The 14,778-nt window shown below is 41.6% G+C and overlaps 1 protein-coding gene across 1 annotated transcript; it reads left to right on the top strand.

The window, feature by feature from the left end:
- Window positions 1-2,269: 2,269 nt before the first annotated feature.
- On the top strand, window positions 2,270-11,126 carry LOC106536676 (neurexin-1a; the record flags this gene model as incomplete). The annotated part of the gene is given in 3 exon segments (XM_014033997.1): window positions 2,270-2,580; window positions 6,357-6,435; window positions 8,461-11,126. Coding segments are annotated over 3 exon segments (692 nt in total), but the record flags the coding sequence as incomplete, so codon positions are not given.
- Between the last annotated feature and the right edge of the window lie 3,652 nt (window positions 11,127-14,778).

A 14,778-nucleotide genomic window follows, 5' to 3' on the forward strand; every position in this document is an offset into this window, starting at 1 on the left:
CTTGGGTTGTTACCGACATCTGGTGAAAATTTCATGTCATTAGCACCTCTAGCAATATATTTACTGAGAAAAATGGTGACGTGTTCAGTACTTATTTTACCCGCTGTAATAAAAGAGCAAATTTAAAAATATTCAAGTATTTATATATGTTTGATAAACCAACATACAGTAACTTAACATATTTCATGCTCAAATGCATGTACTCTGATTTAATAAATATGAATGCAAAATGTTTGAAGTAAAAAAAACACTTACTTTAGTGAGCTGATGTGCAACAACATAAGACACCTTGAGTACAGACTCTTGTGGTTCTGGTAAAAAGTCACTGTTGTTTATAGACTTGCGACTTTAGTAATTATTAGCATATTTATTAGTATATTTAGCTTTGTGCACTGTGTTGTAGTGGTGACTTATACAGTATTAAAATCGTTCATGCCAACAGCGTCTTTAAGCAAATAAAACACATAGGTTTGCCTCCCAAATTAAAAACTTTTTTTTAACTTAATAAAATACACCTAAAGTAGCTCTAAGAGCTGCTTTGCAAAGTAAAAGTAAAGCGGGCCAGACGGAAATCACCTGTGGGCCACATTCGGCCTGCGGGCCACATGTAGCTGAGTCCTGATTTAGTAGTTATTTTATCAAAGATACACATGTACAAAAAAATCAAAATCAAAAATATTAAAAATGTGCTTATTTTGACAGCTATTGTGGCTTTAAAATCAATGTGAATTGCCTGTGTTAAGAGTTTAAATATAGTCAAGGTAACACAAGGATGCAACGATGATGAGTAAGAGTTTTATTATCAAAAACAAAACTAAGAGCTTTGTTGTAGCCTGTACACAAAACATGACAAGACCTGTGGTGACGCATGCATGCATAATAGAGCACTGATTATAAAGTGGCAGCTAAAAGTCTTTTTATTAATAAGCACGACCTCATTTAGAAATAGAAATCCTGCTTCAGCTGTTATTTTTAAAGTCATTTTTGAATGTGATGCACAAAGGATAAAAAGAAAATATGACAATAGTTTTATACAGCAGATTGAGATGAGTTTCATTAAGGAAGCTGTTGAAAGGTAGAAGAAATAAATAGAACAATAAAGCATATAATAGGTTATTACACTGAAAACTGTCATATGATCAAATATGTTCAATYTGAATGTTAACAAAGTCACAGCAAATCATTTACAAAACTAAAAATGGTTTGGATAATAACACAACCAGTAAACAATACTTGGAATTAAATGWGACAACACATTTAATAATTGATTGCTTTCAGTGCTGCAATTCTATAAATAGGACGAATGACAAAACGAGTGAAAGATCTTGAAAAACATGCTGCTGTAAAAGTGTTTTTTTATTGCAGTGGTTTGCAGGATTCTCCTCTTTTTCTACAACACATCAACTTAAACGGATTAGATGGCAAATTCTCAACTAAGTGGTCCCTCCCTGCACGATTAAATGTTTGCCCTAATGGAGGACTTAATAGCTTTTACATAATAAGTATTTAGTAAACTAATAAAAATGRGACAGTAGAAAGACATCATTATTGAGACATAATTAGAGAGAATTCTACTGCAGAGTTGAAGCTGATGTACGGGGAAACATTTTCAGTAGCTGCACTGTTTTATTCGGATCACTACAGAGGTGTTGTCAGGCTCTTTGTGGGCGTCTGTCTGTGCTGCAGTTCTGTGTTATAAAACTGCCGCACTGAAAAAGATATTTCTTTTTCTTTCTCTCCTTTTTTTATTTATTTATTTTCTCTGTGATACAAGTTGCCATGGAAATAGCGAGCCCCGCTACCCGCAGCTCTCCCTCTCTCTCTCTCCCATCCTGACTCCCACAGAGAGTCGTTCCTCTGTGTATAAACCACCAGCTGTTCCAGACGTAAATAATAGAACACTGATCGCTGCGGGCTGAGCCTCAGGCATCAATAATGGATACGTGAGCTGGATGGATGCTGCTGCAGAGTGACACCGCCGTCACGGGGGCTTCTTTTCACACCTCACCCCTCCGTCATCCCCCTGTCCACGCACACACACACACACAAACACGCGCGCGCGCAACGTTCTGATGTCAATGTCAATCTGACACGCGTGACGTGGAGTCAGAACCAAGATGTGTGAACTGGGTCAGACCTCTGTATGCTGCAGAGAGCTCCACAGAAGTCACTCCTGTCAACTCTCACATTCTGTTTGTGTGCATGTGTGTGTGCGTGTCCACTTTTCTATTCCGTGCGGTGTGTTTGTTTGGTGCGTGTGTTTGCGTAGGCCGCCAGCTGACCATCTTCAACAGCCAGACGACGGTGCACGTCGGCGGAGGCGAAAAGGGCGCGCCCATGTTCCAGGGGCAGCTGTCCGGCCTTTACTACAACGGCCTCCGCATCCTCAACATGGCCGCCGAGGGCCACCCGCACATCAGAGTGGAGGGCAGCGCCCGGCTGGTCGGCGACATGCCGTCCTCCTCCATCACCCCGCAGTCCGGCGCCGCGACCGGAGGCAACCGCTCCGACTCCGCCCCCTCCATCAGCGACATCACGACCACCACGGCCACGAACAGGAAGCAGGGCGGGACGCCGCAGGTCAGTGCCGTCGCAGCGTGAACCCAGAAATCCTTCCCGTGTGTGGTCAAATGGTTCTCGTCAGATTTCTTGTCACTGCACCATAATCATCAGTGTCACAATAGATAATTAAAAACTGGTAATTTGCTTTGATAACTTTCTGTCTGATCTCAGTAAGAGGATTATTGTGCACACAGCCCATATATGAAAGACGAGGGTATGTAGTGGGAGTAAAATTGTTTTTTTTCCTCTGTAAGTGGCAAGGCAATTTTTATTCATGTGTCACGCAGATTATACGCTGAGGCAAATTAAAGTGTTTTCACAAAACACATTACTTGTGTTAAATAAGAAGCTCAGCAAGAGACATCAGGGCTGAAAAATACGAAGGAAAACAGAGCTGAAAATGGTAATGATGGTGATTGCTCAAAGGTAGAGAATAATTAAAAAGTCGTTATTAATCGATTATAAATGCTTAAAATGTGAATAAATTCATAAAATTATATGAATCGATTCCATTGCTGTTGTGTAACATTGCGGTATGTCTGTAAGTCTAATTCAGTTTGATATTTGATAACTTTTGGTCACAAAATGATCTGTGCCAACATTTTTATTTCAAATTTATATTCTGTTACTAAGGCCGTAGACAACTGTAAGGACAAGAATGCCGATGTTAAAAGAAAAGAATCATTTTTGGTTATAAAACTGACTAGAATTCATTTTGTTGAAAAAAATATTTAAATAATGGCAATTAAGCACTTAAAATAAATAACTGAATTGAATCAGGGCTCGAGNCACACACACACACACACACACACACACACACACACACACACACACAACACTCAGGTGGATTGAGAACAATAGGCCTGAATTGCAGCACGTTGCATCACAGGAGGGGCGTCTAATTGATGCGAGTCCGAATAATTGAGCATTTTAAGATGTGCTGTGGAAGTGGATCTGCTTAAATCGCCACTGGCTTTAGTTGTTCTGCGAGTGCTTTCTGTTCAGAGAGAGAGAGAGAGAGAGAGAGTCCGTTTAGTCAGAGCTGCCTCCTGAAGTCCACAGTGAGTTGAGTTTTTTTATGTGTGTCTGTGTGTGTGCGCGCGCATGTTGAAAAGTGGAAGGTATTAATAATGCACGACAGCTGAGCATCAGCAAGGAAAAGAGGAGAGATGGTGTGAGTGTTTCTGCCAGAGGCTCGCTCTGACTCACAGAGCCTGGGTTTGATGCTTGGTGTCTGTCGGTGGGTGCGTGCTTTTTGCGCGCCTCGGTTCATGTGTGTGTGTGTGTGTGTGTGTGTGTGTGTGTGTGTTCAAGTCAAAGGTTGACAGGCGAGACTTGTGGCCCCCGATTGGCCTTTAGAAATCAGCTGATACAAGCTCTTTGAATATTCTTTTTACACTGGCACCCTCCCATCCTCTCTCATTTTTCAGCTTCAAATCTTGCTTTTTTTTATTGCCTCTCGCTCTTTATCTTCTGAATCTCCCAACTCACTTTATTCTTTCTCTCTCTCAGCCTCCATATCTTTCCATATTTACTCGCTACCCCCTCCTCCTCCTCCTCCTCGTGTCCCGTCCTCCCTCCCTCCCTCCCTCCCTGTCTGTGGTTGAGCTCCAGTGATAGGCTGTTAATGCAGGCGCTGTGAGTCTATCTCACCATCTGCAGCAGTGGAGCTAGCTCCTCTCTCGTCAGGATCTCTTCATCAGCCGTCCAACTTCGTCCTGGCGCTTTGGTGTGCTCGTGCAGCTCCGCTCCAACAGAAGTGGACCAATGAAGCACGTTTGGGCTGGTGTAGGGTCTGTGCGTGTGTGCGTGTGAGAGGTTTTCAGTTGTGAAAGTAGCAGGCAAGCTGTTGAATYTTCTGCAGGAGTGTGTGAGGACACAGCAGGTACTATGTGTGAACTAGGCAGTCAGGGAGGCATGGACGGCCGCTGGCATTGTTCGGCTGCTCAGGTAGAGATTTTACTCTTTAAGCATGCACATATTATTTCATAATTATTTTTTTGCCTGTTTACTATGCGTCTAATCCTACCCTCTAAATTGTTGACAGCTTGTGTATATCATTGTGCCAGCACGCTCTATAAGTTGGAAGGGGTTGAGATTGAGGCGTGGAAGTCTCTTGGGTTTCCTTTTTGTTTTTTTACATATCTGATAAACTTCTGTAAGTTATTGAAGCAGTTTTAATAGTGTTCCTGGTTTTCCTCGTGTTCACGTCGTCCTGCACAAAAAGGCTGATCAATACTCCAATTAACATGTTTGTGTTTGAATGGGGCGGTCAGCTGGTTGTGTGATGTCACAAATAAGAGGAGGGACCTCGTTTTTATTKATTTATTTATTTATTTTACTGCTTGGGTTTGGTTTTAGCCGGGCATCAGGATTCCAAACAGGTGCTTTTGACGGTCAAGCGTTGGGCTTTAACACTGATTATAGGCGATGTGTTTCCCACCGGCTGACTGGTTCAAGTGTTGTTTGGATCCTGGCACAGAGTTTTATTGACGGGCTGGATGCCAGCGGCTACGCTCACCCTCGCAGCATTTGACAGTCCAGTGGGCAGAGCTGATGGGAAAGGCAGCAGAGGGAAGAGACAAAGTCAAGCGTCAATGACCTAATGCCTGTTTCAGGCCATCCTGAGCCACATTAGACTTGTTCGGGGCTAGCATCCTGCCTTACAGGGCGAGCGCGTGGGATGTTGGACGAGCTTCTTCACTACAACCCCCACAAAGAAAGCAGAAACATCATTACTTCTTTAATTGGTTTCAGTCCTTTCTTGTCAGTTTGGGTGTGAGCATCCTCCTGAGCTGCTCTCTCTCTGTAACTCCGCCGCTCTCCACCCTCTCCTTTATTCATCGGGTTGCTAACATCCACTGCAATGCATCACAATCCAATTTTAATTTCACGGCGCGCTCCGCGTGGTGAAAGTGCACGCACGCACACGTGCACACGGTCGAATCTCCCATGCCCAAGCGTCAAAGGCAGGAGATGTTTAACAGTGGTTCATGAATATGCGGCGCACATTAGCGCGGTGTTAAGCAAAGACAGCAGCACTTTGAATCCCTCCTTCTGGTCTGTCAGCTTTTTTTTTCTCCCTTTCTCCACCTAAAACTCTCTCTCTTTTTTTTTAGCAACTCCCTCTGCTCTCTCTTCTCCCCACACATCCTGGCAGGAATAGCAAATCAATGCACAAGTCCCCATTGAGGGTGCACGCTCCCTGTCTTTTTTTTTTTTTATTATTCCCCATCATTTTTAACAGCCTGAACTTAAGAGTTGCCATGGCAACAGGAGGTGCAGGGATGGAGAGGGGGGGGAAAGGGCGCCTTTCCCATCGCGAGGGGACGAGACAGAAAGGAAGAGCTGCTGTTTAGATCTCTGGTTGTTTAAAATGTGGAGAGGCTCAAGGAGAGGCGCTGAATAAAAATGACTAATTGCTGTGTTTTGTGTTGTATTTTTATCCACGCGCCGCTCAAACTTTGAACGCGTCCCAGCATCAGATGAAGCGGAAAAAAGAAAAAAGGTTGGAAAAGATAAAAGGAGGGAGGGGGGGTTAAAAGAGAAGGAGAGAGCTGGTAGTTCCCTGGTGGATTTAAGCAGGATTCATTGTTTCTCTCCTCCCGTTTTTCTTTCTTCGTGCCCATGTTTTGGCCGCCAGCCATTGCTGGGGSCCGAAGTGCAAACTGGATAACGGGTGGGCGATGGATTGATGCTGTGTGCTCACACGTGTAGAAAATAACCAGAAAGGGTGTGGAGCACCTTGCATGTTGTGTATATTTCATTAAAATCTGGATTCTGTGTCCCGACAGTCGGCGGACGACCTGCTGGTGGCGTCGGCTGAGTGTCCGAGCGACGATGAAGACATCGACCCCTGTGACCTTAGCTCAGGTGAGACCTGTCCGTGTGTCACATCCATTCTTCAGCTTGTTTTTAAATGTGTTCTTCACGCTCACTGTCGGCCTCCTTCCCTTCGGTCACTTGCTCTTATGAGTTTTTCATTTCCATTTTGGTTGCTGTGTCCCAGAACCACCTCTTATCTTCACACCTTCCTTTGCTTTTTTTTTTTTCTTTGTTTGCTCCCTGCCCTCCCCACTTTCTCATATCCTCCTCGGCTTTCCCAAATCGATAACTCTTTCACCGCTATCACGTTTGATACTGTCTTTTTACACCTCATTAATGATGAGGATGAAGGTTTTCATTGTCTTGCCAGGGACTGAGCAGGGAGACTGTCAGGCAACTCAGGCTCAGATCCAAATATTCCCTCCTCTGCTCARTTAGTTTACTTTAAAATGCTGCCCCACAGCTTCTTATTTGTGATCCATCATATYAAAATGAGGATTAAGTYAAATTTGGACAAAATGAYMTGGCTTTAAAAGTTACATTTTGATATCTGAATCATTCTGATRTCATRAGCTTTTCCAGAGATATGACTTWATTTGTTTTGTTGGTTACATTAACACATWACTCTTTGGTCTGAATCCTAATTTTAYGTAAATTMATTGAGTAAGTTTTGATKTCAATATAAAGAGAAAATCTCATAGTATTTGTAGGTTAAAATATCCCAGTTGAAAAGAAACAAAAACATTGCTATCTCACAGGGAAAAATTCAAAATTTGAATGTGTTTTTCCTTCAGAATCAGTTTTTTTGTTGCTACTGCTCAAAAAAATGCTTCAAAAAATCTTTTTTAGGATTATATTTCAGACAGTTCATTCAAATCATACATTGATAAGGCATTAATGCATTATATTTTGACAAAATGCAATTTTTGCACGTTTAATTCAAAACATTCTGTCTGCCTATTTTTCCACATCTCACTTTTGGATTTAATCCTCGTTTCGATGTGATGGGTCACATTTTTGTCTTTTTCTTATGTTTATTCGCAAAAAGATCAACCTTACACTGCACTAAAGATGTATTGGTACTGTGGTATCAAAYGAGTACAACTTGGACACTGCAAAAAATGTCCATCTAACCAAGTTTTAAAATCTTATATCCAGCCAAAAAATCTTTTTGATCTTGTTTTGAGACTGATTTACTAAACAAGAACTGATTATGTAAGAATAATAATCTTGTTTTCAGAATGTGTAAGGTTATTTGTCTTGTTAGTCTGAAAATTTGACTCAAATTAAGTCAAAATATCTGCCAGTGGAGTAAGAACATTTTACTTGGTAAGACTTATTGAAATACTTGATTTGACTCAATTTTTTCTTATTTCAAGAATCTTACCAAGTAATATTTTCTTACTCCACTGGCAGAAATCTTTGACTGAATTTGAGTCAAATTTTCAGRCTAACAAGACAAATAATCTTACACATTCTGAAAACAAGATTATTATTCTTACACAATCAGTTCTTGTTTAGTAAATCAGTCTCAAAAAAGATCAAAAAGACTTTTTGGCTAGATATAAGATTTTAAAACTTGGTAAGATGGACAGTTTTTGCAGCGGACAGATACCTGATATGAGTTTTGCTGTCGGTGCATCCCTAGGATTAATTATTTTTGCATTATTTATTTTCCTCAGCTCACAAGCCAAAAAGATTAAAATTATTGCACCAAGCATCATTTAATTTGATGTCAACTACTGCAACCGTCACCACCTGCATTCATCATAATGTGTCAGAAGTAGTATGAGTGTCTTTGCTCTGACCCTCCTCGCAGCGCTGACGTGTAATCCATAATCAGATGATATGTAAACAAGTTTGGCTCTAAGCTGCAGATTACACCTGCCAGCATGCCATTATGCAAAATGCTCATCCAATAGTTCATCATGATGATCCATTATGTCTTCCTGCTCTCCACCCACCACCATCGCATGTTGATCAAATTCATRATGAACGGAGAGATCATTTTCTTTGAGAGGCCCTTTAGGCCATAATTCAAACTTGCTCTCATATATGCTATCAAACCCGCAGCCGGCCCTCCTCTGCCAGAAGTCAAGGTGTTCCCGGGCCCGTCCGAGGTGGTGCGGGAGAGCAGCAGCACCACGGGCATGGTGGTGGGCATCGTGGCGGCCGCCGCCCTCTGCATCCTCATCCTCCTCTACGCCATGTACAAGTACCGCAACCGCGACGAGGGCTCGTACCACGTGGACGAGAGCCGCAACTACATCAGCAACTCGGCCACGCAGCCCAACGGCAGCGCCAAGGACAAGCCGCTGGGCATCGCCAAGATCTCTAAGAACAAAAAGAACAAAGACAAGGAGTATTATGTCTGAGGTGGAATGTCCCAGAGACACAGACACTTACACCTTTATATATAATGGTATCTGTACATAAATAGATATATTCTCCAAGAAAAAAAGAAAAAAAAGTCATAGACATGGACAAAGACTTGATGATTTTAATGTTTACTCCCCAGTAATCAAACCTGCACACATGCTGGCAAGCACAAACATACACAAACAAGCCCATACACGCACACATTTAAACACACACATCCAGACACGCCTGAGGGCCCTGGCCCTTACTGTGTACAGTATTTACCAATGAGCAGAGCCTCTCTCAGAGGCTTGTTTTATGAACATAAACACCATTCCAAATGAGTTAGAAAGCACCAGTTCATCTCCCAGCTACAAACCATTTTTGAGGCCAGACGAGACACGTGTCTGCCACAGCCGGACCTCTGGACTGAGCGAGGTTGAGGAGGACTTTTAAGTGAAGCACACGGCAGGCTGAGTGGGCTGAGTGAGAGGCAGCACACAAGAACAAAGATGATGTAAAAGCACTAAGTGTCTCTTCCAAGCTTCTTGGCCTTCCTCCCTGTTAGCAGATGGGACTCGACAAAGCACAGAGGACRCCGAGGAGACAAGCACATCGACGGTTCAAGCCTAGCCCCGAGGAACAGGACAGGAATTCATTGTGTAGCCGTGGAGAGGCGGTGAGTTACGAGTGAAACAGGCAGAGGCAGGGCTGGTGCCCATTAATGTAACAGATGAGCTGTGGTCGTTACGCCGCAGAGCTGATGTTTTTAACGGGGCCCTGTAAATCACAGAGGTGGAATCAGGGGAAACGGMGAGGTGTTTTTCCTGAACGGGATACTTGAGACTTCAGATGCTACCTACAGACGCCGGTCGCGCACGACTGCAGTGTCTCCCACACAAACATACACAAAACACACGCAGAGTTAAAGTTGAAAGACCCACAATCTCTTTGAATCGTGACTGACTCTGAAGACGGAGGTGAAAAGGATCACTATGATAATTGTTATGACAACGATAACGATGAATAACCTTCGGGCAGTACAGACTYTAGGGAAGGGAGGGAGGGGGGAATCTTATTGCACGTGAATTATCTTACTCCGTGTGATTTATACTGCGTTAAAAAGAAGAAAAAGAAAAAAAAGAAGAAAAAAAACTCCAGATAACACCGCCATCGTTAACTTTTTGGATTGAAGTAAACACACAGACACACATAAACATGCTCCGAAAGTCTTGTTTTACTCAGTTTTATTTAATTTTGTTTTAAGCGACGGTTTTTGACGATGATTCAGAATCAACTCTCCGTTCGAATCTTTAAAGTGTGACCATCTCGAGTGTGCTGCATGCCTGAGTCTCTCTGAGCTGTGCTGTGGAGTGGTGGTGTGTCCAGGTTTTTATTTTTTATTTTTTATTTTATTTTATTTTTTTGTTTTTCCTCCCATGCGGGAGGGGGAGGGGAGTGTAGCAGGTCGCAGTGTAACACCTGGATATGTGTGCCTAATCACAGGTGAAGTCCTGCTTTCTATTTTGATGTCCTGTAGGCCACGCCCACCAGTACCTGCTCTAACCAACCACCTTTTATAAAAAAAGAAACAGCAGAGGAAAAGAAAGGAAAGTAAATGTTACCGTGTGTTGCTAATAGATAGAAAAGCCCATTTCTTGATGCCATATCAGMTACACTTGAGTTGCTTTACCTTTGTTCTCTCTTTGCCTCCATTCTGCCGATCAGCTCATCGATCAACACCCCCGATGTCCCGGGAGGGATTTCTTGTTCGGCCTAATCCTTTCTTTCGAAGTGTGTGAGCGCTCTACAGCTCATGAACTGTAGCCCCCAACCCGCCTCCCCCCAGCCCCATGAACTAATACATAACACAAACAGTGCCATGAGTCGAGCAAAGCCCCTCCAGTTCTTCCAACAACGTAACTAACCAGGCGGATGCATGCAAACATGGACCAGGGCAAGGAGGAACATAAAACTGACTGTGAGACCTGTGAGATTTCCCGTGTGTCGTCAAAATTAACATGTTCCCATTATTCTATCATCCCCAACTGGCCTTTTGGACCTCCTTTACCTGCCCCCTTTTTTCTCTTCTTGTTCAGTACGTCCCCTCTCTCTGGATTCATCCATGTTTCTGACTTTCTTTCCACCACCCACCCCACCCTTACCATCTCTGTTGTGTTAAAGCAAAGGAGGCGTCTCAACCGACGGGATTCCACGTTTAGGTGTTTCATTGACCATGTTTATTTTCTATATGTACAATTTTTCTACAGTATTTTACTTTTATTTTTATTGTTACGGTTCTTTGATGAACATAAAGTGGAAATTTATTATAAAAAAATAGTTTTGAAGATTAATGAGTAAATAAAATATTACCCAAGTGAGCCCACGGGTGTGTTTGTTCGGCTTTTCCCCTCGCAGTCGGAGGCGCGCGCATGCGGACGCATCGCCAGCAGCCATGAAAGTAAAGAACTGTCRAATGAAGACAGAGTAGTCATGGTTTGCATAAAGCTTCAGAGCGTGGCTTGAAGGAGAGACTTCTGACGGAGAGCTGCAGTTGAAGATTGATGCCACTTTCATGTGTTTGCGTTAAGAAAACTGCTGCAGTCAGTGCTGGGGAAAAAATCAGGCCCCTTTCAACATATTTAATGTGAATAAATTATACATAACCCGTATAATATCTTAGTAATAAATGTCATAAAACATACAATGGTTATTGCTTCGAGGCAGAGTGGTGACAGTGCCCCTGTATTTATTCATAAGTTTGATGTGTTAGCAAAATACCTTATGAASCAGAGGTGCCCAAAGTGAGGCCTGCGGGCTTAAATTGGCCCACCAGTCCTCTTGATTTGACCCCACCAGCTGTTGCCCTGGCTGCTATAATCTCCTGTCATCTTGAATAGAAACACTGTATTTCCACTCAGCCATTGCATCGTTTGGCCCAGTGGCTGTAGGGGGGCTGTAGTGCGGATATTCTTCACTCACGATGCTGACTTCATCTTCAACACTTTATCTTTATYTCAATTATGTTAAGATTAAACACAAATAACTACAAGAGACATTTAGATTCGATTTAAGCACACATGTAGACCTGCATATTTTCTCGATTTATAAAATGTCCCATGAGCCTTTGCTGCACGAGCGTACATCAAATTTCTCCAAGTGCACAGGCTAAAAATAAACAAAAACATGGGCCACCGCTATGGCTGCTAGCTCAATAATTTAAAAAAGTACTGTATTTATTCATGAATAATACTAGAAATGTAAACCTAAAAATCATCCATAAAGTACACGTTATTAATAATTAGGTTTTTATGCTTTGTAAGCTCAAAAAATGATAATTGTATTATACTCGAGATCATATTATACATGAATAAAGACGGTAGATAGATTTTCATTTTGGTCCTCTCTGGGTAAAAGTTTGGGCGCCCGTCTTAGAACATAAYGAAGATTTGCAACAACTGGAGTCAATCCCATTAAAAATGACGACTACAGACATTAAAAAGCAGAAAAAAATGACTATATCTTTGTCAGTTTTACAGAATRTGAGCTTGAATTTGGTGCGGTAGTAGCTAAGACTGTTCCACAGCAAACACCCTGAGTGCTAACAGAAAATGGAGAACTCTGAGAAACTTTGTCTRTTATTAGATTGATATTTACTACAGTTAATCCAGTTCAAGATGAATGCCACGCCTGGAAAAAATTACAATAATTCAAATAGTTAGAGCTAAAATTTGATGCAAAAATAACTGTCAGTGAGTGTGACATTGTGCACAACAGTATTTTCAAGGTTTGACCAAAACGGCGTCATTTCCATTGTTTCTCATCACAAAATGATTTTATTCTAAAACTCAAAACGYGGCAGGTGATATGAATGCCTTCAAAAAAAAATTGGTTATTGTTTGTTTTGAAATAGAAATAAAATGTTTCTCTTTCAACATTTTAAAAGGGGATTTTCTAAAATATATTTGTTTTAGAAGATTTCCTGTTAAACCTTGTGCTTTGTAAAGGAAAATTTAATATTTGCTGCATCAGAGATCAGAAGCAAAGCAATTAAAGTGTTCTCTGAAGACCGTGATGATGGTTATTTGGCGCCTGAATGAACTAGATAAGCTTTATTTTCTCTTCACGAGCTCGACTCCAACTTTTTCTCTACAAGCAGCTGTTTTGTGCGTTAATCAGACGTGTATTAAAAGATTTTTTCCCGTTTTTCCCCCTCTTCATCTTCTGTCTCAGCAAATTCTAAAAAAAAAAAGCGACATCCTTTCCTGCTCAGCCGTGCTCTGGGACAGTTTGCATTTAAATACCGCCTCGCGCAGCACCCCGACGTGCTTTGAAGTGCGAGTCGGTGCAGGAAAAACGGCCGAGGCCTCAGCAGAGCTCCTGTCTGACGGATGAAAAGATTCCTGAGACGCGCACAGCTGAGCTCGCGTCCTCAGGTGAGAGCGGCTACAAGGACTCGCTGTTTCAATAAACACCTCCCGAGTCTCCCAGTCTTGTTCTTTCGCAGCTTGTTTTTCTCCAACTTCCCTCTTACGGCCTCCGTGAACAGTCTGCGCTCGACAAAAAAAGGTTTGTGTTCGGATGTAGCCATCTGCCGCAGTGCTGTCCTTGACCAGCCTGCCAAGATAGAGAGATTATGCTGCTGCTTTTCACCAGAAAACACACAAAAACTGGTTTATTGCTCAATCAGTGCTCAATCAGCAAAACAAGACCTAAGATTTATTTTAACATGTAGCAAACCCTAATTATGGCCACTGGAAAGACATCTTCAGGAAAACACTTTAAATGTCTTCAGTTTTCACCTAAAGATAAAAACCAGAGGCTGGGAACACATGCAGATTTCTATATTTACACAAATGCATAAAAATAATAAACAATAAGTTCATGAAAGACTTGTACACTTCCAATCATCTTGTGTAGAGATTTGTTTGCAAAATAGATCTGTGATCTCACTGGGATTTGCCTGGTTAAATAACGGTAAATAAATGTGACAAATTTTTATTGCAAGACGTCACGCTCAGAGTATGTGTTGCAGATGACTCTCAGCTACTACCACATCAAATTCTAGTTCAATGTCTGTAAAACTGACTGAAATACAGTCATGTTTTGATTTTTTTTCTAAGGTTGATTAGCCATGTTGGTCATATTGCACCAAACTCAGTCCAAAAGCTAATCAGTTGTAGATTTACACCTAACGTATATTTCCTGAAAGTTTAATTAGAATCCATCCGTTGACTCATGAGATATTTTGCTAACAGACAGGGAGAGCAGCCCCACATATTAAAGAATTAGAACACTTGAGCCTAGAAGTGATAAATGCATGGACCAGATTTTCTGCATCATTTTGGGACGAAATGATTGTGCAGGCGGAAGAAAAAAAAAGGGAAAAACAAAAACATTCTGGTAACATTTTTAATGAGATAGTTAAATATATTATTATTTATTATACATACATGCATTTTGTGCATTTATTTTTAGATTATGCATGGCAAAAGTCACAAAAACGCAGCGCTAAATGTGCACAACGCACAATTCAACAATTTAATTCTGTTCCAGTTGAAGCTAATTTCAAGTGAAATTAAAAGTGAGGAAAAACAATGAAGCGTTTTTTTCATTTCCAGATATAAATCATTACTGTCTCTTATTTTTAGAAATGTTGACTAGTAGGAGTCACATTCAAAGATGGATGAAAACACAGAACCCTGAATCCTGACCACCTGTTCAATAGTCAAAATATTTTTTTGTGTTGAAGACCTACTTTCATGCATTCCTTCTTTTTTTTTCTTTTTTTCTTTTGTGTGAGGAAGGGGAGCAGTATTTTTCCTCCTCCCCTGCGCAGGTGCACAACATTCAGTGATAGATTCRTCTGCAAACTCATAACAGCACACACAGACACACACATGTCTCACTGTTTCCTTATCTTTCATCTCGCCTTTGTGTGATTACATCTGTTAGTGTTTGTCCTGTTTCTTTCTTTCTTTCTTTCTTTCTTTCTTTCTTTCTTTCTTTCTTTCTTTCTTTCTTTCTTTCTTT

This window comes from Austrofundulus limnaeus, unplaced genomic scaffold, assembly GCF_001266775.1.
Source record: "Austrofundulus limnaeus strain Quisiro unplaced genomic scaffold, Austrofundulus_limnaeus-1.0 Scaffold1929, whole genome shotgun sequence".
NCBI lineage: Eukaryota > Metazoa > Chordata > Actinopteri > Cyprinodontiformes > Rivulidae > Austrofundulus > Austrofundulus limnaeus.